The sequence below is a fragment of the Microtus oregoni genome, unplaced genomic scaffold, assembly GCF_018167655.1.
Source record: "Microtus oregoni isolate MIOR12 unplaced genomic scaffold, Mior012 000009F_ref0000495, whole genome shotgun sequence".
In the NCBI taxonomy this organism is placed as follows: Eukaryota; Metazoa; Chordata; class Mammalia; order Rodentia; family Cricetidae; genus Microtus; species Microtus oregoni.
In genome coordinates this window covers 18,712,798-18,736,723 of record NW_024543068.1, presented here as the reverse complement: position 1 = coordinate 18,736,723, position 23,926 = coordinate 18,712,798, and the positions used below count along the sequence as shown (strand labels likewise).

General features: G+C 39.1%; 1 protein-coding gene and 1 pseudogene across 15 annotated transcripts in view; both read left to right on the top strand.

Annotated features, from left to right (window-relative positions):
- Gphn (gephyrin) overlaps positions 1 to 18,415 on the top strand; it is a 343,860-nt gene extending 325,445 nt beyond the window's left edge. For all 15 annotated transcript variants that reach the window (XM_041658068.1, XM_041658063.1, XM_041658065.1 and 12 more), the window contains 5 exons: positions 3,143 to 3,216; positions 8,415 to 8,479; positions 13,287 to 13,390; positions 16,329 to 16,425; positions 17,431 to 18,415. In XM_041658068.1, the coding sequence (XP_041514002.1) occupies positions 3,143 to 3,216; positions 8,415 to 8,479; positions 13,287 to 13,390; positions 16,329 to 16,425; positions 17,431 to 17,564 (474 nt within the window). In that variant the 3' untranslated portion in view covers positions 17,565 to 18,415. The remainder of the gene's footprint in view (positions 1 to 3,142; positions 3,217 to 8,414; positions 8,480 to 13,286; positions 13,391 to 16,328; positions 16,426 to 17,430) is intronic.
- LOC121452187 lies at positions 14,533 to 16,281 on the top strand (annotated as a pseudogene).
- Positions 18,416 to 23,926: the final 5,511 nt, after the last annotated feature.

The window sequence follows — 23,926 nt, the reverse complement described above, 5'->3', positions numbered from 1 at the left end:
TGTTTTCATCTAGTAAAAATGCATAATATAGTTTCCTTGTTTCAAGGCCATGTCTGGCCATTATATCCTCAGCACACAGAATTCTTGATACTTAATAAGCATTTGGAAACATTTGCTGAAACCGAGTATAGTAGCAGCTGCCTGTAATTCCACCACTGGGAGGCTGAGGCAGGACCTTGAATTCAAAGCCAGTCTGGGCTGCATAAATAGATAACAGGACCTTGTCTCAAAAAGGAAAAAAATCACAAATCCCCAAGGATTGTTGGAGCAGGAGGTGTTGGCACAAAAGACCAAGAAGCCAAGTATAAAAGAGTAACTGAGAAGCTAATGAAGCAAACAAATTTTTCATAATTCTTTAAAAGTCAAGGTTTATTTGGGCATGGTGGCACACACCTTTAACCCAGCACTTGGGAAGCAGAGGCAGATGAATCTCTTAGTTCCAGGTGTACCTGGTCTGTATAGCAAGTTCCATAACAGCCAGGGCTACATGGTGAGACCCTGTCTCAAAAAAGAAAGGAAGGAAGGAAAGAAAGAAAAGCATTCAAAATTTCCCCTAGAGGAGAGTATCTGGAAAATATCTCAGACTTTAGTTTAAAACCTTGAAGAAGGGCAGGGCTCTAAAGCCACAAACAAAACATAGGCCTTTAAAGGAACTGAAACCCAGTATAAAATTATTTCAGTCCCTGGATAAGGAGAATAATCTGAATTTACCTCAACTGGTTGCTAAAAGAAAACAAATCTTTTCTGGAGGAATATATCATGATCCAGAGCTTTCTAGCAAAATGACTTAAAATTGAGAGAAGAAAATTTTATAAAAGAGCTGTAGAAGTGTTACTGATATTTTATATTGTCTCACTTGAATCTTTAAAAGCTGTTATACAGTGAAGAAAAAGTAACAATAATGAGAACTTCAGAAATAGAAGTCCACAAAAGAGTTTAGGAAAACAATAAAAATATGGAAGACGGTGATATAAATATGGTAAAGAATCTTAACATTGATAGATAAAATTTAGGAAGAAAAAGTGAGCATAAACTATACTTTAGAAATATTGGCAGAGGTAGAGGTGTGTGTGTGTGTGTGTGTGTGTGTGTGTGTACATGCTTGCACTCCATCTCTTTTGTTTGTTTGTTTTTAGGTAAGGTTTTTCACTGAACCTGGAGCTTCCCAGTTTAACTAGGTTGACTGGCCAGCAAGCTCCAAGGATCTACCTGCCTCCCCAGATCTAGAATTAGAAGCATGTACCACTAAGCCTGGCTTTCTAGGTGGGTGCTGGGAATACTAAGATAGTCCCTCAAACTTGCATAGCAACCAGTTCACTGCCTGAACCATCCTCCAGCCCTAACAGATTTTTCAAACCTTGTTTTAAAAAAAGGAAAGAAAGGAAAAAGAAAGGAAGGAAGGAAGAAAAAGAAAAGCCAGCCAGAGATTCTGGGAGCTCTACTAATCAAAAGTAGGATAACCAGAAAGAAACCACACTTGAGTAATCCTGGCAAAACTACTGAAAACCAGTAACAACGAGCAATGTCATCAGAGCGCTTTGCCTCAAAAGTGAAAATTAAATTAACAGAGATTATTTAGACATACATGATAGAACCCAGAACACAATCAAATAGCATAGCATTTCCAAAATTCAAAAAAAAATGTACTGCCAATAGAGAACTTAAATCCAGAAAAATATCCCTTTGAAGAAAAATATCACTTTGAAATTAGGTAAGGTTAAGAGATGTCTAATCGATCAGTGTTTACCATGTAGGTATAAAGACTGACTGAGGAGACAAAGGATTGTAAAAGAGTGCTAGAAGATACAGGACTCTTTGATGTGACATTTATCAATAAAACTCAAGGCTTTGTCCTAAACACCGAGAATATGCTGAAGTACTAGAAAGTGAGTTGGAGCTGGGTGGTGGTGCACTCCTTTGATCCTAGCACTCAGGAGGCAGAAGCAGGTGGACCTCTGCGAGCTTGAGACTAGCCTGGTCAACAGAGCAAGTTTTAGTACAGCCAGCCAGTGCTACTCAGAGAAACCCTGTCTGGAGATGACACGCCCTGAAAAAGAATGGAAGGAAAACAGGAAGAGAGTGAGTTGGTCTGACACCTCGCACTCCTGCACGGATGAGTCCAGGCCATCGATAGAATGTGGTCGGCCTACCAGGAGCTGGCACAGCTTCCCCAGAAAAACCATCAGTTGCCTACAGTTTCTCAGTTAGCGGTGGACTCTTGAATCTACCCCCACTTGTGCACTGGTCCCTGAGCCTTAGGAAGGTCCACCTGTTGCTGAGCACTCCTCTGCACTTTGGCCAGCTGTGAGATGCTGCATTAACCACTGTTACTGCACAAAGAAACCTCTCTAATGAGGCCTGGTGGTTGCACTAACCTACCAGTAATATGAAGTTAGAGGACAGTTTAATACTACATTCATTTGGCAGAATGATAATAGTAGGTTCATCCTGGGGCGGATAAGCTCCCCAGCCATGGTTGTTATCCAGATTCATCATACCAGGAATGTGTTTCCTCCACTTAGACATGGCTTAGATCTAATCAGAAAACAATTAGTTACCCCTAACATTTGTACCACTGTTGTGACCGTGAGCACATCTTGCCACACCAAATACAACTTCCTAAGACTTCTTTATTAATGGTCTCTCTTGGTCATAGAATTTTATCTCAGAGACAAAACCTATCAAGTAAAAACATTTCTATGGTTATTCTAGTTATTATCTTGTTTCCTCTACCAGATTATAATTTTCTTTATGTTTTTAAGACAGTGTTACTATCTAGCCCAGGCTGGCCTTGAACATGTAATTCTCCCATCTCTTCCTCCCAAGTACTGGGATTACAGGTATTATGCATCACCTCTGGCTCCACAATGTACCTTCTAGGGAGGCAGGAAAATATCTCTTTTATTTGAGTAATATTCCCTTGAGCCTCAACTGATACTTTACATACACAAAGCACCCCAAAAATAATTATTAGATGAGTAAATGAGTGAATGAGGAATGATTAGTTGAGTTAAGCAAAACAACTTCATAAAAATAGCAAAGATGTTCCTCTCAGTCATAAATCAATTTTATTTCCATTACTGTGTTAAAAGTCGGATATTAAAATGTCTGAAAATAAAATAACTGTTTTTCTTGTTTGCAGGACTATCTCAAGCAGGTGCTGGACATTGATCTTCACGCGCAGATCCATTTTGGCAGGGTTTTTATGAAGCCAGGGTATGAAAATAATTTATATAATTTTTTAGGTTATTTGGATTGCTTTAACTAATTAAGTTTTAAAGGCTTTGTTTTTACAGTTTTTATTATGGGTTACTCATTTTAATAAAGAAGATATTTTAGTACTAGAATTCTTTTCATATGTTCAGTTCAGTTTGAAATAAGATTTTATTTTATGAATCCATGAGTTTCGTATAAGCAAAGCAATTTTCTAACTTTGATTCCTTTTTAATTACCATGTCTAGTACCCTTCCCTCTTTTTTCCCTACACCTTCATTCTTTTTAAAAATAGTTTAGCATGAAATTTCTAAAATATACAGGGAAGTAGAAAAACAATGAGCCCAAACACATGCCGATGACTGAAGTCATTACTACCAGCATGCAGTTATATCTGCTTTATCAATTCCCCAACCTCTTTTTGGGAGATGAAGCTAGATTGTTTTAAAGCTAACTCTAAACAGCATGTCATTTTCTTAAATCAGAAGAGCAAGAACACTGACCTATATAAATATAATAATATTGTCTTATCTAAAAAATAAATAATTTTCATATAACTTAATATCATAATCAGTATCAAAGTCTCCTAAATGTCAAGAGAAAGAATGCTTTTTAATAGGTGTTATAATTCAGGATCCAATCAAATCCACATATTTTTCACTTAGTGATTAAATCTCTAACCTTTTGCTGTTAGATTTGGGTTGGTGGGGTGGTAGTGATGGTGGTGGAGGAGGAGGTGGTGGTGGTGGTAGTAGTTATCTTGGTGTGTTTTGGTTTTGTTTTTTATTTCTGCTACTGACTTGTTGGAGAAACTGGATCACTTTTCCTGTCAAGCAGGCAGAATGATTCTTCCTTGACTTGTTACTGAACATGTTTCTCTAGGCTAGGTCCAGACTCAACTGCTTCACATAAATACTTCATAATAGTTTTTAACATTGCTTCCCATCCTTTCCAAGAAGAAAATAAAATAGTCATACAGTAAGATTTTCACATTTCCTAAAAGCTAGTAACTCCCAAGAAGGACCCGCTGAGAGAAGGTCCTGCAGGCTGTAAATCCTTAAAGAATGCCCGATGATAGCAGTGTTAATAAAACACACTTGGTCTTCAAGCAAGAACGCTGCCCTCTTAGAGTACCTGTTCATACCTCAGTATGTGGAGGAGTGTTTTGGCACATGTTCAGGATGTCACAGAAAGCAATCATGATGCTTTAATTTAGGATTATACTCTGACAGGGATTCATGAACCATGAGAAAGAGTGACGTGGAGCTTACCATTGTTGTAAGTAAGCTGTGGGAAATAAAGTAGGTTTTGAACCCAGTTCCCCAAAGTCAAGTAACATCATGTTCTAACATCCTCAAGATTTTTTTTTAATACTGGTTTCAGTTCTAGGACAAAGATTAGGCTTTACCTTCATAATTTAACTTCATTTAGTACAAAGCTAAGATTAATATAACCCTAAAAGGGCTAGAAGAATGGATCAGCCATTAAGGGCACACTGTTCTTGCAGAAGACCTTGGGTTCCCAGCACCTACGTGGCAGCTCACAACCATCTGTAACTCTGGTTCCAGGAGAATCCAACACCTTCTTCTGGCCTCTGCAGACACAGGCATGAGCATGGTGCATGTCATATATGCAGACAAAACACTCATATACATAAAACAAATCTTCAAAGAAAATTAGCCCTGGGCTGGAGAAATGCCTCAGCAGTTAAGAGCACTGCTCCTTCTTCCCAAGGTCATGAGTTCAATTCCCAGCAACCATATGGTGGCTCACAACCATCTGTAATGAGATCTGGTGCCCTCTTCTGGCCTGCAGGCAGACATATAGGCAGAACATTGTATACATAATAAATAAATAAATCTTTTTTAAAAAAAGAAAAAGAAAAAAGAAAGAAAATTAGCCCTATGGTGTTCTCCTCAATTTTATAGGATTCTTTGCAGTATATCTCTGTTCATGGCTATTGAATGTGCCCCCAATCTATCTACTACTAGAAAAAAAAACCCTTTTGGTTTTGAAACTATGAGATTTGGATCATTTTATTAAGAATAACATTTGGGGCCAGCAAGCTCGCTTAGTGGGTAAAAGTACTTGCCAACAAACCTGAGGCCCAGAGTTCAATCACTAGAACCCATGTAACAGAAAGAAAGAGAAAGAACTGCGTCCTGCAGCTGTCCTCTGACATGCACATACACAAGCACCAAATAAGTCAATAACAGCCTAGCGTATGCTGTTGTTGTGTGCTGAACTTTCCCTGTCCCTTTGGCAGCAGTGATTTGATTAGAGACAGAAGACATCCCAAAAGCTTATCAGTGTGCTTCTCACTAATGTCAAACATAGATTTGATTTTTGCCTTTGTAGGGAAGGAAATTGATATAACTTGTTTTCAGCTGTGGAAAATTATATCTGTGATGTTAAGTACAGCTTGTGATGGTGATTTTATACTCACTAGTTCATTCTAACCACTCTCAACTTTAGTAGTGCTTCAGTTCCTCCTGTTTCTTCCTCTCCCCTAAAATCCTTCAATTTGGGACCTCAATCAGTATATAAATTTGGTTAATTCTAATTTCAGAATAATCAGTATGTGTTAGATTCCAAGAAAATGGCTTTACAGAGCTAACACACTTCCAGCAGCCAGACCCTTGTGATAGTAATGCCTGAGGTTAAAGTGTTCTGTTATAAGTACAATCATTTTTAAGTGAGTACCTTGGAAGAAATTACATCTTTAGGATGTAAAGAAAATTTATTTAAAGTGCCATTATACTTGATATTCCCTTTATATACGCTACTTTGCTATTAAAGAGTGGTTTGAAAAAATTTGTCTTCCTTTAACTGGCCAGAATCCTACACGTAGCTAAATGTAAAAAGAATTTAGAAGTAGTTTGTTCTACTTGCTGGTGGAACAAAAAGAAACAGAAAATCAAATAAGTTAGCTTTGCCCTTTCCACAGACAGCACTTTCCAGATACAATTATGACAATTATATCTTTGATTTTAAAGAAAAAGATACTCAGGCAACTGGGGAGATGGCTCAGTCAGTGAACTGCTTGCCACGCAGAATGGTGACCTGAGCTGAGATTTCAATACCACATCAAACATTGGCAGGAAGCAGACAGGAGGATGCCAGTCACTGAGCTACAGGTTAGTGAGAGCCTGCCTCAAAAAGTAGGTGAAGAGCATAGAAGAAGACTCTTACTGCCAACCTCTGACCTCCATATGCACACACACACACACACACACACACACACACACACACACTGGGCGGAGAAGAGGAGGAGGGAGGAAAGGATGGAGGGAGACAGGGGGAGAGAGAGATCTTAAAAATATAAAGAAAAAATACTTAGTCAAATATTGCCAAGCTCTGCCATGGGTCATCTATAGCAAGTGTAGTTGTTCTCAGAAATGTTTATGGGATCTTACTTTTGTCAAACAGTAATAATCATTGCTGAGTTGCCTACCTATAATCTAACCTTGTTCTATTACATAGCAAAGAATCAGGGAGTAAGAAAAAACAGAAGTCCTAAAGTCCAAGTACTAACTCTATTATAGATTATCCTATGCTGACTTTTTCCAATATGAATCTTAAAGTTAAAATGACCTTGGTTCAAAATATTTATTTTTACAAAATCTTAGTAGCTAAGTAAGATTGAGCCAAATTTTTAATATCTCCTAGATTCAGCTTTCACATCTACCAGATACTATGACAAATGTCATCTTTTGCTGTTGCAGTGAGACTTATATAAAATGAGTGTGATGCATAAATATTAACTTTGAATAATAGTAATTGATGCTGGTATTATTGATGGTACAACCCTACAAGTATGGAATAACTTAAGTGAGAAGCACAGGAACACAGCAACTTGAAATTACACTTTATAGAACAGCCCAGTGTTCTTATGATCCGAATCTGACATCACTGTATTATAACAGATTAATGCAGCTATAACTCTTCCAGAATTGCTACTGCTACTATATCGTAGTATAGTGTAATGAGCAAATGAGCTGGATTTTTTTGTTATTTTTTGTTTGTTTGTTTGTTTGGTTGGTTGGTTGGTTGGTTGGTTGGTTGGGTTTATTTGGTTTAGTTTGCTTTGTGGTTTTTTGGTTTTGGTCTTTTGAGACAGGGTCTGGCTATCCTGGAACTCACTTTGTAGACCAGGCTTGGTACAGGAGAATTGTCTGTATTCTGATTCTGTCCTGCTGATTGGGCAGGCAGGAAATATAGGCGGGAAAACCAGACAGGAAGTAGAAATGATGTAATGAGAACAGGAGAATTCTGGGAAGGAGGAAGTTGATTCCTCCCACTCCTGCCCAGACCACCGAAGCAGCAGGATGTGATCTGTCCCACTTAAAAAAGGTAGTGATCCACATGGCTAACATAGATCAGAAAAATGGGTTAATCAAGATGTGAGAGTTAGCCAGTGAGAGGCTAGAGCTAATGGGCCAATCAGCTTATAATTTATGGAGACCTGTGTGTGATTTTCTTTGGGGCTAAACAGTTGTGGGGTACCGGGTGGGACAAAAACCCCAGCAAACAAGCCAGGCCCATTCATGTTACACAGGCTGGCCTTGAACTCAAAGATTCACTTGCCTCTGCCTCCTAAGTGCAGGGCTTAAAGTTGTGAGCCACCACTGCCTGGCTGAATGATCTGTTTATAAAGATCAATCTAAGAAGCCAGTGAGGTAAAGGCACTTGCTGCCAACAAAATCTCTAACTAAAATACTATAAACATCATTGAGTAGAGGGATGGGGGCATTTGAAAACATCAGAATTTGGAATATGTACCTATGGCACTGAGAAGGGGGGAAAATTTAAGGTAAAGAAAATTGGGAGTGGAGTTGGAGAGATAGCTCAGCAGTTAAGACCACTGACTGCTCTTCCAGAGGACCCAGCTTCAATTCCCAGCACCCACATGGCAGCTCACAACTGCCTCTAACTCCAGTTCTAGGAAATCTGGCACCCTCACACAGACATGCAGGGAAAACATCAGTGCACATAAAAATAAAGTTTTTAAAAAAAAAGAAAATTGGGAGTTTGGATATTTGAAAACAGATGACCTAAAGCAAGTGACTTCAAAGTAGGAAGGGTTAAAGGCAACAGAAGAGTTTCCTATGGTAAGTGAATCACTCAGTAAGAAAATTAGAGCACTGGCTTTACCTTTTCTGTTACTTAGCAATCACAAACAAGTGCGCTTTTTTTTCTAGCTTGCCAACAACATTTGCAACTTTGGATATTGATGGTGTAAGAAAAATTATTTTTGCACTACCAGGTAAGAATCATTAAAATTGTTTTCTCCATTTTCTAGAAAAATGACGAAAAAAAATAGGTTTCTCAGATGGCCAGTCTCTAGTCAACATCACTTGATTTATCATCTGAATAGTCTTACTAATTGGCAAACTACTTACCTTTTCTGATGCTAGTTCTTCACCTATAAAACAGGACTAACACCTAGTCCAACCAGAATGTTCTTCCAGGACACAGTCCTAGCTAAGATGATATCCAAATATAAGGGATATATACATATATACATTCTAATTAGATCTCACAACTAGACGTAGTACCAAACATGAAAGTTCTAGATCACATATAGCCAGGCATGGCAATACATATCTGTAATCTCAGCACTCAGGTGGCTGAGACAGGAATATCATGAAATGAGGCCAGCCTGGGCTACATAGCATGATCTTATGTGTATGCAAACAAGGACAACTGTGCTTCTGGTCTTGGTGATTAGGGAAAGGAGGCAGAGCTGCTGATCCTGGTATGCCTCAGCCTGCGTTCACATGTCACCTGTCTGACATCAGCATTACCCCCTAACTCCCATTCAAGCAGAAACTTGAATGTTCAGACTGTAGAAAACCAAGGTAGTCCAGTTTCTAAGAATTTGTTAATTCGGTTTTTATTACTTGCAGCCATGCATCTTAAGTCTTTGTGAATCTTGATCAATTTTAAAGCAGTTTAGAACTTTACGTATCTACTTGTTATTTTTTTTTAAACTATCCTTTAATTATAATTCCAACTCTGGTGAGGCTGAGGCAGGAGGATCACCACAGGTTCAAGACCAGCCTTGGCTATAAAGACCTAGTCTTAAAAATTAAAATCCTGTAATAATTCTGCTCAAATCCCCATTTTGTTAACACCAATTCTTAAGAAAAGTAACTACTTATCCTTTCAGACTCACAAATCTTACGGGATTTGACAATTTATTTGCTTTTTATATTAAGTGGATCCTAGAATTATTAAAAGAAAAGAAACAGGCAGAAGAATTTTAAATCTTAATGTTTTAAACCCTATTCATTCCATAAGCATAAAAATAGACTTGTGTCGGGGCTGGAGAGATGGCTCAGCGGTTAAGAGCATTGCCTGCTCTTCCAAAGGTCCTGAGTTCAATTCCCAGCAACCACATGGTGGCTCACAACCATCTGTAATGAGGTCTGGTGCCCTCTTCTGGCCTTCAGGCATACACACAGAAAGAATATTGTATACATAATAAATAAATAAATAAATAAATAAATAAATAAATAAATATTAAAAAAATAGACTTGTGTCATTCAGAAAATACTAAGACGAAATATAAGTAAAGCAACCTTAAATATCTGTGGCATACAGCTAAACCTAAGACCTCTAATATTCCCTCAGATACTCTGAAAACTATTCTATAAAAAAATGAGCTCTTCTTCCTAGCTTCATTCTGTCTACTGAAAGAGACTGCTTTATCCATATGCACAATTTAACATATGGATTAAACTGTTTGATACTAGAACAATGGTCACTATTGTGGAAACCCATTCTTGATGATATATGAATGTTCCACAGAAACTACAAAATTAAAAGCTCTCTTCAAATCACTGTTTCTATTTGAAACACCTTCCATTGCTCCTGGATGAACCAAAAGAGGGCAGCAACAACTCACATGTCCTGATCCTACCTAGAGCAAAGGTATTCCTCAGATAAGGACTTTCAGTTTCCAGAGTGTATTTCTGCTTTCTTGAAGACCATATACTTAAAGATTTTCACCAATCTTAATGAGTTATAGCCAATGTAAGAGTTTTACATATTATAATTTTTAACTTTTTAAAATTACATGTTCACTGTAAAAACATGGAAATTGGGACTGTCAAAATGGCTCAGTGCATTAAGGCACCTGCAACCAAGGCTGCAAACCTGAATTCAAAGCCTTGGACACATATAGTAGAGAGAGAACCAACTTTTACAAGTTGGCCTGTGACCTTCACATGTGTGTTATGGCACATACACACAATAAAATAAATAAAAATGAATTAAATTAAAAATTAAACCTTTGAGCCAGGCAGTGGTGGCATATGCCTTTAATCCCAGCACTCAGGAAACAGGTGATCTCTGTGAGTTTGAGGACAGCCTGGTCTACAGAGCAAGTTCTAGGATGGCCAGATCTAAACAGAGAAACCTTGTCTTGAAAAACCAAAATGAAAAAAAGAATAAAATTAAACCCTCTTTATAAAAACTTAGATAAGATAGATAACAACAAAGAAATGTTATTCATTGTCATAACTACTGTGCAGAAACAGTCACAATTTACTAATTTTTATCTTTGGAAGCAATTGTGAATGCTTTTTTTCCTTCTGATTTCTTTCCCAGCACATTCATTACAGTACATAGAAAGTATAGAACTTTGTATCCTACTTTGCTGAATTTACCAGGTCTAGGGGTTTTCAGGTGGATCCTTAGGATCATATCATCTATAAAACAAGATAATTTGATTCCATCTTTCCAGTCTGCACTTTTCTTCTTCTCGCTTGCCTCTGTTCTAGCTAAGATTTCTACGCACTACAATGAGTAAGAGTGGACACCTTGCCTCATTCTGGAGTTAAGGACATACTTTTAGCTTTATCCCTTTTACTTAATGTTGGTTATAAATTTGCCACATACTGGCTTATTGTCCTTCTTCCTAGTTTCCTCATGGCTTTTCTCACAATGTCTGAGTCTTTGTTAGAGGCCTTTTCTGTATGTATCTAGGTAGACAGTCACTAGAATGCAAGTCTTCCCCATTCCTCAGTGGTCCTCCAAACTTAACTAGGAACTGCTTTCATTCACAATTTTATTATTTTGGATTTTCTTATTTTCTGGTTAGTTGGCTAAGAGTTTGAAAACTATATTTGTATTATTGAAGTATCGGTTTTTTTAAAAAATGGATTCTTTCTTTGTATTTTTTTTTAGTCTTGATTCTGGGTCTGGTTTGTTCTTATCCTAAGGCATTGATAAATACTAAGTTCTTTAAGAACACTTTGATATATATATATATATATATATATATATGTATATATATGCACTTATATCTATAAATATCCTCCTCAGAGGTATTCTTGTTGTATTCTAAAGGTCTATAAATTTACATTTTCGCTGGATGGTGGTGGTACATGCCTTTAATCCCAAATACTATTTTCTCTATATGCAGAATCCAGATTTTAAAAATGAAAGACTTTAAAGAAGAGATGCTTTTTTTCAAGATGAAGGGAAACACCAGTAATGGGGAGGGAGAGAAGAGGACAGTAATGAGGGAAAACCAAACATAAAATGTATGCATGAAAATGTCCTCATTCATCCCAATTAGTGTAAATATGCTGATCAAGGGTAAAAATCCCTCCTTAGCTCCTGGTATAAGAAAACTGAAGGTGCGGTTTTATCTGGTAACTGGATAGCCTGGCCCTTGTCTGTTACTTTGAGGACAGAATTAGCAGCACTTAAGGAAAAGGAACAGCTGGTTCCCCACTACCAATGCCAACCAACATCATCACATACAACCGTATAATAGAAATGGGTTTTAGAACTAAAATGGACCTGAAGAGTCATGTCATCTTTACTGAAGAGAAAAATGAAGTTTTGTGGGTGAGTTTAGTCAAATTCATAAGAGTTGGTAGTGTAATCCCTGCATCTGGGAGGCTGAGTTTGCCTTAAATGCAAGGGCAGCCTGAATGCTCAGAGACTGTATCAAAACAAAATAACATTTGGGGCTTGCAGTGTTGTCTAGCTTGAGTACAAACTGGGCTTTAGCTAAGGACACCACACAAACAACAAAAATCTTTTCTTTGTAGATTGTTCTTTCATAGCCACCCTTCCTTTTGAAGTGCAAGGCACATCTAGAAGTCCTTCTCCTGGGGAGGAGTGATGGATCCCTGATATTGCCATAGTCCACTCCAGCTGTTCCACTGCCATAAGTGGACCCCAGGGTGGACAGTGGAAATATGGGAACTTGTTTCTCAATTCTAAGGCCACTGCTGATCTCTGATGTCTCTCTGCTCTGCAGTCAGCTGCCTTCTGAGCCCCATGGCCTTGCCTCTGACACACATACTTCTGCCACCCCTTCTGTTTTCTACAAGGACACCAGCTCTACGTTGGGCCAATCTTATGTCCTCTCTGAGGTTTTGTCACCATGGCCCTGTTCCTCAGATACACTGAGAACTGAGCTTCCTAGTGGGAGTTGAAGGTGCAGTTCACACCATAATCTTATTCATCTTGAATCTTTTACAGCTTGAGTTGTTTGGTACCATATTTTAAATTTAAAGATATGTCTGAATAAAAATAGTTATACATAAAGTTTCATGTCTATATTTTCTTTTACTTGTATCATATTGCTACAATAGAAATACTTTAAAAATAACAGAAGCTATATTAAAAGATTTTTAATTTATTAAAATTGAGTAAGTACGCAGTAGGAGGGTATGTGTGCTTTATATGAAAGCAGCTTAGGGTTCAATGTCTACCTCTTCACCCACAACCTTCTGTGCACACACAAATGCTTATACACCAAGGTTAGCAATGGCTTTTAGTGCAAGGCTCTCAGGAAAGCAGAAATGGTGTCTAAAAGCTGAGTATCAGACCTCTTTGTATTTCATGGAAAACCAAAAGGTTCGGGTCTTACCCTTGGCAGCATGTGGTTAAGTGTCCCTCTATTCTATCATTCTGTTGGATTCAGAAGAAGAATAGACTAATGACTGGTCACTTCTGTCACGTTCTATCACAGCTGACCATATACACAGATATAATTACCTGACAGATTTATGTGATGTAATATAAATAACTGTTTGATTGACTTTCAGGGAATCCTGTATCAGCTGTGGTCACCTGCAACCTCTTTGTTGTACCTGCACTGAGAAAGATGCAGGGTATCTTGGATCCTCGGCCAACCATCATCAAAGCCAGGGTAATGTTTCCTAATGACCAGAAACAAAAATGGAAGCTTAGTAAAAACAATTACTAACGGCCTAAAACAGATACCTAGAATTTCATATTCATTTTCTCATAAATGTATTAATAGTCTCTCCTTTGTGATGAAATGTGGGAGAAAAAAATTTACTTATATTTCCGTCCAACATAAAGAGAGATGGCTCAGAAGTAAAAAATAATGGCTGTTCTATAATAGGACCTAGGTTCAATTCCCACAACTGTGTATAACTCCAGTCCTAGGGATCTGACCCCTCTTCTGGCCTTCTCCTCAGGCAATGTACATGCAATGGCATACAGACATATACCGGCAAAAAACCCATACACCTAAAAATAAATACAGTGTCTTAAAGTTTAAAAGCACTTAAAAGAATGCAGAGATCAAGTCTGCAAACATCTAGTGGGCCCTAAGAACCAGTCAGCAAACAGCAAACAGCCTGCACCACACACTAGACGTAAACCTGCTCCTTTGTATGTGCTTGCTCTTCAAAAAATTCAAAAAGGGCAAAGGACTAAAAGACTATGGCACTTCAGGAGAAGGCGAAAGTACTGTTCAACACAGCATTAGTCAGACAAGGGCTATAACTATAATAAGAGTCCCTTTCTCTAGCCACACTACTAATTTACTACTAAATTACTACTCAACCAAGTATACATTTTCTGTGTTACTAATGACTTTCTTGACATCATAGCCTATAGAACCAAGCTATTACTTTTCAAAAGTTTTAAAGTAATTTACATATGACACAATTCTTTGCTTAGTTTACCAGAAGAATGTGAAACACAGAAGAGGGTCTGAAGAGATGAGTCAGTGGTTAAGAGCATTGGCTGTTCTTCCAGAGGACATGTTCTTCAATTCCCAGCAACTCATAACTGCCTGGACCTCCAGTTCAGGGGATCAACACTTTCACACAGACAAAAAACAAATATACATGAAATAAAAATATGTTATTTTTAAAAATAAATAACTAAAACACAAAAGAAGAAATAGTAATAAAATATTATTCCAGATACACAATATAAAAACGTCTAAGACAACTGACAGGATGGCTCAGCAGATAAAGGCACGTGCTGCCAAGCCTGACATCCAGAGTCCAATCCCTGGGACACCCACATGGTGGAAAAAACTGACTTCCTGAACGCTGTCCTCTGACACCAACATGTAGCTGTGGCATTTGCATGTGCACACGGACACATATACATAAAATTAAAATGTTTTTGAAAATCTAGGCCATCGTCAGCCTTAACATTTATACTTCTATTACTGGGAATCTGTGAATGAAAGAAGATAAGAGCATCTTTCCCTAAAATCATTTAAAATCAATTAGCAGGGCATAGTGTTCTGTCTACCAAATCATCCCACCCCCAAGTAAAGCTTCCTTTCAGGATCACAAGGAAATACTCTTAGAATTGTTAGCATAGTCAGAAACAGAGATGGAGGGAGAGGAAGGAAGAAAGGAGGACAGGAAGGAAAGCAAGTATGAACAGATTTATGATCAGATCAAAAAGTCAAAGTTCTAATAGATTTACACAGTCAACCCAGTAATGGAGAATTTACTGTCTTCACAGTTGCTGAGCTGAGGAAGCAGGGGAAATCCACATTGCTGTAAGAGACACATGGTTTATCCAATACTGCAAAGCTCTCAGGAATCCTCACATTTATTTCATTTTAATATCTACTATCTCTTCCTTAAAACTGGCCGCAAAACAGCCATGTAAGCGGTTCCTGCAATTTAGCACTGGAGAACACAGAGACAGAGAAATTAAGAGAAAAGCACAAATTAATTTAGGAGCAATAGGCAGCTATGCTACCAGCAAGGGTTACATAAGCAACATAAAAAGTCTTTTCCTCCCTCTTCCTGTAAGCGGCCACAGGTGACCCGTGAAGATGGTTCGCTACTCTCTTGACCCAGAAAACCCCACAAAATCATGCAAATCGAGAGGATCAAACCTTTGGGTTCACTTTAAGAACACCCGTGAAACGGCCCCAGGCCATCAAGGGTATGCATATCCGAAAAGCCACCAAGTATCTGAAAGATGTCACTTTGAAGAAGCAGTGTGTGCCATTCCGACGGTACAATGGTGGAGTCGGTAGGTGCGCCCAGGCCAAACAGTGGGGCTGGACACAGGGTCGGTGGCCAAAAAAGAGTGCAGAATTTTTGCTACACATGCTGAAAAATGCAGAGAGCAATGCTGAACTGAAGGGTTTAGATGTGGACTCCCTGGTCATTGAGCATATCCAGGTGAACAAAGCACCTAAGATGCGCCGACGAACTTACAGAGCTCATGGCCGGATTAACCCATACATGAGCTCCCCCTGCCACATCGAGATGATCCTCACTGAAAAGGAACAGATTGTTCCGAAGCCAGAAGAGGAGGTTGCACAGAAGAAAAAGATATCCCGGAAGAAACTGAAGAAACAAAAACTTATGGCACGGGAATAAATTCAACATTAAATAAATGCAGATAAAAGTAAAAAAAAAAAAGTCTTTTCCTTGTATATTGAAAATTGTCCTATAAATGGGTAGGTGAGGAATTCCTACCACATACTAAATCTACAATGAATATTGATGGATGGATGGATGGATGGATGGATGGATGGATGGGTGTTGAATTTGTTGGTTAGATCTACTGCTTTTCCTCTCAATATTAAGATACTGCTTCCATTTCTCATTTCCTCGGTCCAGGATCACTTCAACCCATACAATCTGTCCTTTCCCGCATTATGAACACCGTCTTCTTGCATTCTTTCTTTACAATAGCAATCAACCTCTAAGCTTCCTGGATTGAAAACAAGATGGAAATGACAGCAATGTAGAAAAACAAGGATATTATCTATCCAGGCTCACTGTATTCTCTGTAATTCTGAAAAATGATTAGGTGACCAAATTAAATTTCTTTGCCTCTTTATGCTATAGTTGTCATGTGACGTAAAACTGGACCCGCGCCCAGAGTACCACCGGTGTATACTGACTTGGCATCACCAAGAACCACTGCCCTGGGCCCAGAGTACAGGTCAGTCATTCACACCTGAACACCCAGGGATGCCTGTGCACTCATTCTGAAAAACAAACCACAAATAACAGCTATGCCAATCATGTCTTTTCCTTGGCGATAATAAAATGAATAATTGTTCTACACTTCTCTTTTTGAAAGGTTAGATGAAATAAGTTATTCTTATACATTGTTTCCCTATTTCACTGAGCCATGTTTTCTAGATAAACATTTGAAATATACAAGTAGAATTACAGATTTTGATCTATTTGGTCTAGCAGCCCTCTGAACATGACTGGTGGACAGGAAAGGAGAACACAGTAGCTGTTATCCTGAAATGTGAGGGAAAAATCAAATTTATAATCTGATATTTGTGGACCCTATTATACCCTAGGCACTGATAAATTTTAAGGATAAATCCATGTTGATAACTCTGAAGCATAGCACTCTCAACTTTCAACCTTTGTCCCCATCTTTTCTAGTCGTATTTTGCCCAAGTTTTGATGCAGCCCCACAGAAACTGTTACCTTTAAACAGAGGCCCTTTATCAGCTGCAGACAAGAGTGATTCACAAGCCTTTGTCATCACAGAGGTCTGCATGCAAGTTGGCCACCAGCCTAATTAGCAGGACCTTAGGCAGCGTACCTGCGACCTTTGGCATCTTGTAAGAGTTAAATAAGAGAGTTCATAAAATGACCATAAAGCACCTAAATGGTAGCTGCTGTCATTGCTGTCCTTAAGTTTCTAAAAGGATTTATTTTTATGCAAATACAAATTTACCCTGATGTGAGAATTTCTGTGTCATTTTGAGTGGCTATAAACAACTATTTTATTCAATAAAAACATCTAATATTTGTTTTTAAAGTTTTGCTGAGAAGGTAAAGGATCTAGAACATACATTTCACCTGGAAAAGGTACTGGGAAGACTGATCATCTCTCTCCTTGGAGCCCTGCACTCCATTTGTTGGCCTCTCCACGTGTACTTCCTGATGTCTGTGCTGCAGTAATTAGAGTATTTCATTCCAGGTAATCAGATGAGCAGTCGTCTGATGAGCATGCGCAGCGCCAATGGATTATTGATGCTACCTCCAAAGACAGAGCAGTACGTGGAACTCCACAAGGGCGAGGTGGTGGATGTCATGGTCATTGGACGGCTATGATGGTCACCAACAGGAGAAAGCTTTGATGCATGTCCACATATCATTGACTGTATCCTGTAATATGCAACGGCACAGCTAGTTTTTCTGATCTGGATAAAAGTTGATCTGTATAGTCAACATCTTGAACTATATTTCAGATGAACTTAAATACCTTTTAAAGAAAAAACACACCTAAGAATAAATCTTAACAGACAATTCTATTCTGATTATATCAAAGCAAAATTTTCCTTTCTTGCAAATTGCTTTGTGTGTTCAATGCTAGGTCTGATAGCGATAGCTTTTAGTAGACAGCGGTAGGTGCCTGCAGAACTTGTGTTTTCTCATCTTTAAATACAACTACTTATGCTCTTAATCAAGGCTGTCTGCTTATTTATACTAGTGTAGGCAACACTGGGGTTTCCCTTCTTAGTATGCTTCATAACTGCTTTACAGAGAGCTTCTGCTTGTTCTTTATCATGTATCTCGTGTTTATGTGCACTGTGCCAAAAAAGGAGTGACTGCGCAGAGGCCCGCCCTGCCGCGAGAACCGTCCCTGCTGAGCACCCGGGGACGCTCTCACCCTAGCAGCCTCTGGCACCGCACTTGCAGGCGGTAACTGGATACTTTTTATTTGAACAAACAAACTGGGGGAAAATGCTTCCTTAAGTGCTGACAGCCTTTTTAACCAACACATTTAAAATTGTACAGAACACAAATAAAATAAAATCAAAGACTGATCTTGTACAGATATTAGTGTTACCAGCATTCATGTGGAAATCAAGAGCAAAAACAAATAATGTTAAACAACTCTGTACCATAACATTTTCTGTAATGATACTGAAACTTAATGAATAAAAAAAAATCTTGATCATTATTTAAAAATGCGTGTGCTGGCCTTGTTATTTAGAAAGAGAAGATTATTACTCCATCCTGACCAAACTCTACCTAAGTAAAATAATTCTTAAGATAGCCTGCCAAGGCTCATCGTATGGGAGATGTAAACTAGGGACTGATAGCACTGGGGTCTGTTAGTAAGACATCTGCCCATTTTCTGCTTTTCTGGTGATGGCCAGATAAACAGCAAGCATCACTAAAGGAAAGATACTTTATTACTTAGAAAAAAGTACCTTTTAGCTACCAACTTTGGATATGTACAGTTCTTTGAAGAGAAGGAAAAACTAAGTTATGAATCTAAACCTTAGACGAGTGCCTGGAATTTTTGTTTTCTTTTTCTTGAGGCAGGGTCCCACAATATAGCTCTGGTTGTCCAGGGACAAGACTCAACTGCCTCCGCCACCCAAGTGACAGGATTAAGGGGTGTGCGTCAGCACAGATGACATTAAAAATGTTTTAAATCACGTTTGGAAGAAGATAGAAATGTGAAGGTATGGTCCCTTTGAAAGCATGCTCTAGGATGACTCCCCCCTCCACCTCCCAACTTTTTTTTGTTTGGTTTGGTTTTTCGAGACAGGGTTTCTCTGTGTAGCTCTGGCTGGCCTAGAACTTGCCCTGTAGACCAGGCTGGCCTCAGACTCAGAGATCACCTGTCTCTGCCTCCTGAGTGCTGGGATTAAAGGTGTGTGCCACTGCTGCCTAGCTAGGATATTTCTTTTTCTTTTTCTTTTTTTTTTTTTTTACATTTTCCAATTATTTTTTTTTATGTACGAATTTTTTAATACATTCTTTTCTGGTTTTACATAGCTATCCCTGTTCCCACTCCCTCCTCTCCTCATTCCCTACCCTTCCCCCATCCACTCCTCAGAAAGGTTAAGGCTTGCCATGGGTAGTTAACAAAGTCTGACACATCACTTCTAGTCAGGACCAAGGCCCTCTCCCATATCTATGCTGAGCAAGGTGTCCCTCCAAAAAGAATGTGCACCTAGATACCAGTTCAAGCATTAGGGATACGTTCTGGTCCCACTTCCAGTGGCTCCATAGACTGCCCAAGCCTCACATCTGTCTCCCACATTCAGTGGGCCTACTTTGGTCCTATGCAGGTTCCCTCGCTATCAGTCCAGAGCCAATGAGCTCATACTAGCTCAGTCAGATGTCTCTGTGAGTATCCTCATCATGGTCTTGACCCTTTTGCTCATGTTATCACCCTTCCCTCTTTTGGCCCAGTGCTTTGCTGTGGATCTCTATCTGCTTCCGTCAGTTGCTAGATGAAGGTTCTATGATGACAATGAAGGCAGTCATTAATCTAATTATAGGTGAAGACCAGTTTAGGCAACTTCTCCCCTGTTGCTTGGAGTCTTAGCTGGGGTCATCCTTGTGGATTCCTGGGAATTTCCCTAGTGCCATGTTTCTTGCTAGTCCCATAATGGTTCCCTCTATCAAGACATCTCTTTCCTTTCTCTCCTTCCCTGTCCTTCCCTCTTCTTGAGCATCCCATTCCCTCATATTCTCCACCTCCCTCCCCTTCTCCCATCTCCCTCCCCTTCCACCCTCCTTCCTCTCCCCCCCACCCCACAAACTCCCAGTTTTCTCAGGAATTCTCGTCTGTTTCCCCTTCCCAGTGGGATCCATGTATGTCTCTCTTAGGGTTCTCCTTGTTTCCTAGCTTCCTTAGGATCATGGACTATAGACTGGTTATCCTTTGCTTTATGTCTAATACCCACTTATGAGTGTACATAGGATATTTCTTTTAACAAAAACTTCCAAGATATTTTTCAATTGATATTACAGGAAGGCCCTATATTCTAGAATATGCTTAGTAAAACAGACTAAGAAACAAAGTAACACATTACAATGGCAAAACTTGTACTTTTAATGACATTTGCTATTGGGAGCTTAAAGTGGAATGTTCTATTCTGTGTGTGCAGCTGAAGAGTTAATAGAGATCAATGAAAAGACATAGTTCTTCACATTCACTTAAGAAATGAGCAACTACTATGTGTGGGGATACAAAATATGCCATACCGCTACTTACAGAAACGAAGAAAGCGAAGCAGCTGCACCTGTGCTCTACCAGAGAGAAGACAAGCTGTGTGAGGAACTGGACTGTATCTTTCATAATGCACGACAGAGTGTGCAAACTGTGACCTATACCATAATACAGTCTTAGCTCCAGAGCTCCAGAGCTCACACATGCTCCCCAGGCCTTAGAACTTACAGCACATGGAGGCCCAGGTGTGTAGGCCTCAGTAAATGGGTGCAAGGAAGCATTAAATAGCACTTACTGCATGCCAGGCATTGTTCCAAGCACTGTTTACTGTCACAACACCCATGATTCATGTTTCGGATGGAGAAACCAGGACAGAAGTCACACAGCTAGCACACAGAACAAGGTTCAAAGCTGGAACCACAGCTCGAGTCCACTGAACTATGGAAACAGGTTGATATAAGATCGGGGTGGAGGGGCTGGAGAGATGGCTCAGAGGTTAAGAGCATTGCCTGCTCTTCCAAAGGTCCTAAGTTCAATTCCCAGCAACCACATGGTGGCTCACAACCATCTGTAATGGGGTCTAGTGGCCTCTTCTGGCCTGCAGGCATACACACAGACAGAATATTGTATACATAATAAATAAATAAGTAAATTTTTTTTTTAAAAAAAAGATCGGGGTGGAGTGGGGAGAGGTCACATCTGGAAGACTCAGACTGTAAAGTTCTTGAATACTAAGTGAAGGCATCTGGATTTATTCCAGGGACAAAACTGTTGGAAAGTCTTGACCAAGGACGTGTGATCAGAAATAAGACAAATGGGAGCTGCAAGATCTGGTTAAACTAGAGGGAAGTGGAAGACATAAGTTTGGAGGAGATAAGGGGCTGGTAAGGAAAAGGGACAGGTGAACTCACTGCTGGAGAGAACATGGGAAGAACTGATAACTGAATTCATGTACAAGTTCTAGAGAGGAAGCCAGAGCAAGAAGGAATGAACCCAAGTCTCCAGGCAGAAAATGTTAGACAGCTAATGAGAAAATCAAGACAGTATATCCCATGGAAAAGCATTTAGAAGTTCTGGTTAGGAATTCAAAACGTACAGACTGGACACAACTCATGAGCTCATTCACATAAATGACCCGCAAGGATGAGTTAACAATAAGCCAAGCAGGCAGGGCCTCAGCTTATTGGTTGAAGACAGACAGGAGCACAGCATCTCTCAAACCAAGACAGAATCTCAAGGAAAGAGAACTGACTGCCAGATGCAAAAGAAATAACAAAAATGAGATCCCAAGAATCTGCATGAAATTGGAAAAAAAGAATGCTTATTAAGTAGGCAGTCATTTATGAGCTATGAGAGCAGAATTTCAATAGCGACACTGAAAATAAGAGTCATTAAAAACATAAATTGAATATCAATGCTTTGGAGCCTATGTTTGAGAAGACATGCGACTTCAAACTGATGACCTGTGAGAGCAGGCTTTGAGTAAGAAACAGAGCTTTGGGTGCTCAGAATTCTAACAGTTTTCTAAATGGAGGAAGAAAATGAAAGAAGGGCTGGATTTTAAGGACCCTAGCAGCCAAATCAAACTGGAAAAGAAAAGACATTTTTCTCTGAGAATTAGAAAATGGGAAAGATATGACATTTGAACAGGCTACAGGGGAGTTTGAAAGTTACAGAGCAATAAAATGGTTCCGCTTTCGTCTGTTTATCTACTTGCCTATGTCATTTAATTTATGTAGTAATTAGGGTGGCGGGGCTGCGTCCCCAGCACCCTGGCTGCCTGCTCGGCTAGCTTATGCCCCGAAATAATTACACGGACACTGTATTCTTTTAAACACTGCTTGGCCCTTTAGCCCTAGCCCTTACTGGCTAATTCTGTTATCCCGATCAACCCATCTCTAATAATCGGTGAGCACCGGTCTTACCGGGAAAGGTTCAGCATGTCTAACCTGGCGGCTTGCTTCATGACGTGTGTCTGCCTGGGAGCTGGGAGTATGGCGTCTCCCTGAGGCGTCTGCTCCCGAGAGCAGAGCTGTCGAGTCTGACCTCACTTCCTCTTCCTCCCGGCATTCTGTTCTGTTTACTCCACCTACCTATGTCCTAACCAATAAAATGGGCCAAGGCAGTTCCTTTATTAGCCAATGACCTTCCTCCATCATTTCCCCTTTTTCGGTTTAAACAAAAAAAAGGCTTTAACTTTAACATAGCAAAATTACATATAACAAAACAGTTATCAAGTAAAAGTTACAATAATCTTTATCATAACTAAGGAAAACTATAACTATAACTAACTATTCTTAACTCCATCAAAGACTCCAGAAAGATACAATACTACCTAAGAAAACAAGAAAAAAGCAACTTTTAAAACTCTAGAAATGACAGAGACATCTCGCTGCCTGGACAGTCACCCAAAGTTCCTCTGTACCATTGGGGCATCCATCTTCAGCCTTCAGGCCCATGGTATCCAGCAGACATTCCCATAAAGCAGGAAAATTCAAAGTCAGTTCAGTCACTATCTGTTGTGTCCTGCAGAATGTCTCGCAGACTCTTTCATGAATCAGGAACCCCAAAAGATCATCTCACCTTAGACAAGTTCAGTAGTCCTCTCTCTGCGGGTTCTCTGTTTCCAGTTTATGCAATAGTCCAGGCAAGAGCAGTTTCTTGCCCAAATGGCTATCAAACTCCATAAGGTGCCTCTTCGATGCCCATCTTCCTCTTGAAGTACATTGGTGCTGCCAGGAGCAGAGTGTCTCGTTGTCATGAAAAGTCCTCAGTTATTAAAACATTTAAAATACCATATTCTATAATCTTTAAAAAATATGAAGAATGCCTATCTAAAATATATCTACGCACATCTAGAAAATATTAACTAACATGACTACAAACTTGACTATTATTTATGATTATCCATCAACAACCTATATTTCCTAATTATACATTACATTTTAATAATGAACTACACAATCACAACACCTTAATCAATATCAGAAATACATATACATATAACAAAATTGACCATAAATCTCAATCTATACTAAAAGCAAAATCTATACTAATGCAAATTATTCATACCTATATCATATCCCCCTTTAAATGTAAAAGAACGTTTATAAACCATATTTGGGAACATGGGCGCAGTTTTTTCTCTCCAAACTGCTTCCTGCTGAATGGGGGCATCATTAATTAGGTCTTTCATGGTATAACCTGTGTGCTAGTTTCATCTCAGTTGGCAGTTGAGCGAAGCAATTTTTTGAAGATGTTCACAACAACCCTTCAGGAGGGCGTGGTCCATCATACCATATCGGGATAAATGCAATCCACAAGGTCTGATCCTCTGTGAAAACAAAAGAAGAATCTCTTTTCCAAAGTATCATATCCTTAGATCCAAATTCAAAATATCTATGTTAGATTAGTTCAGCAGCATTTATAAACAAATACCTTTTAGCAGCTGTTGCTCCTTCCTCAGCATTCAAATAATTCAAAGAGAGCATAATAGCAT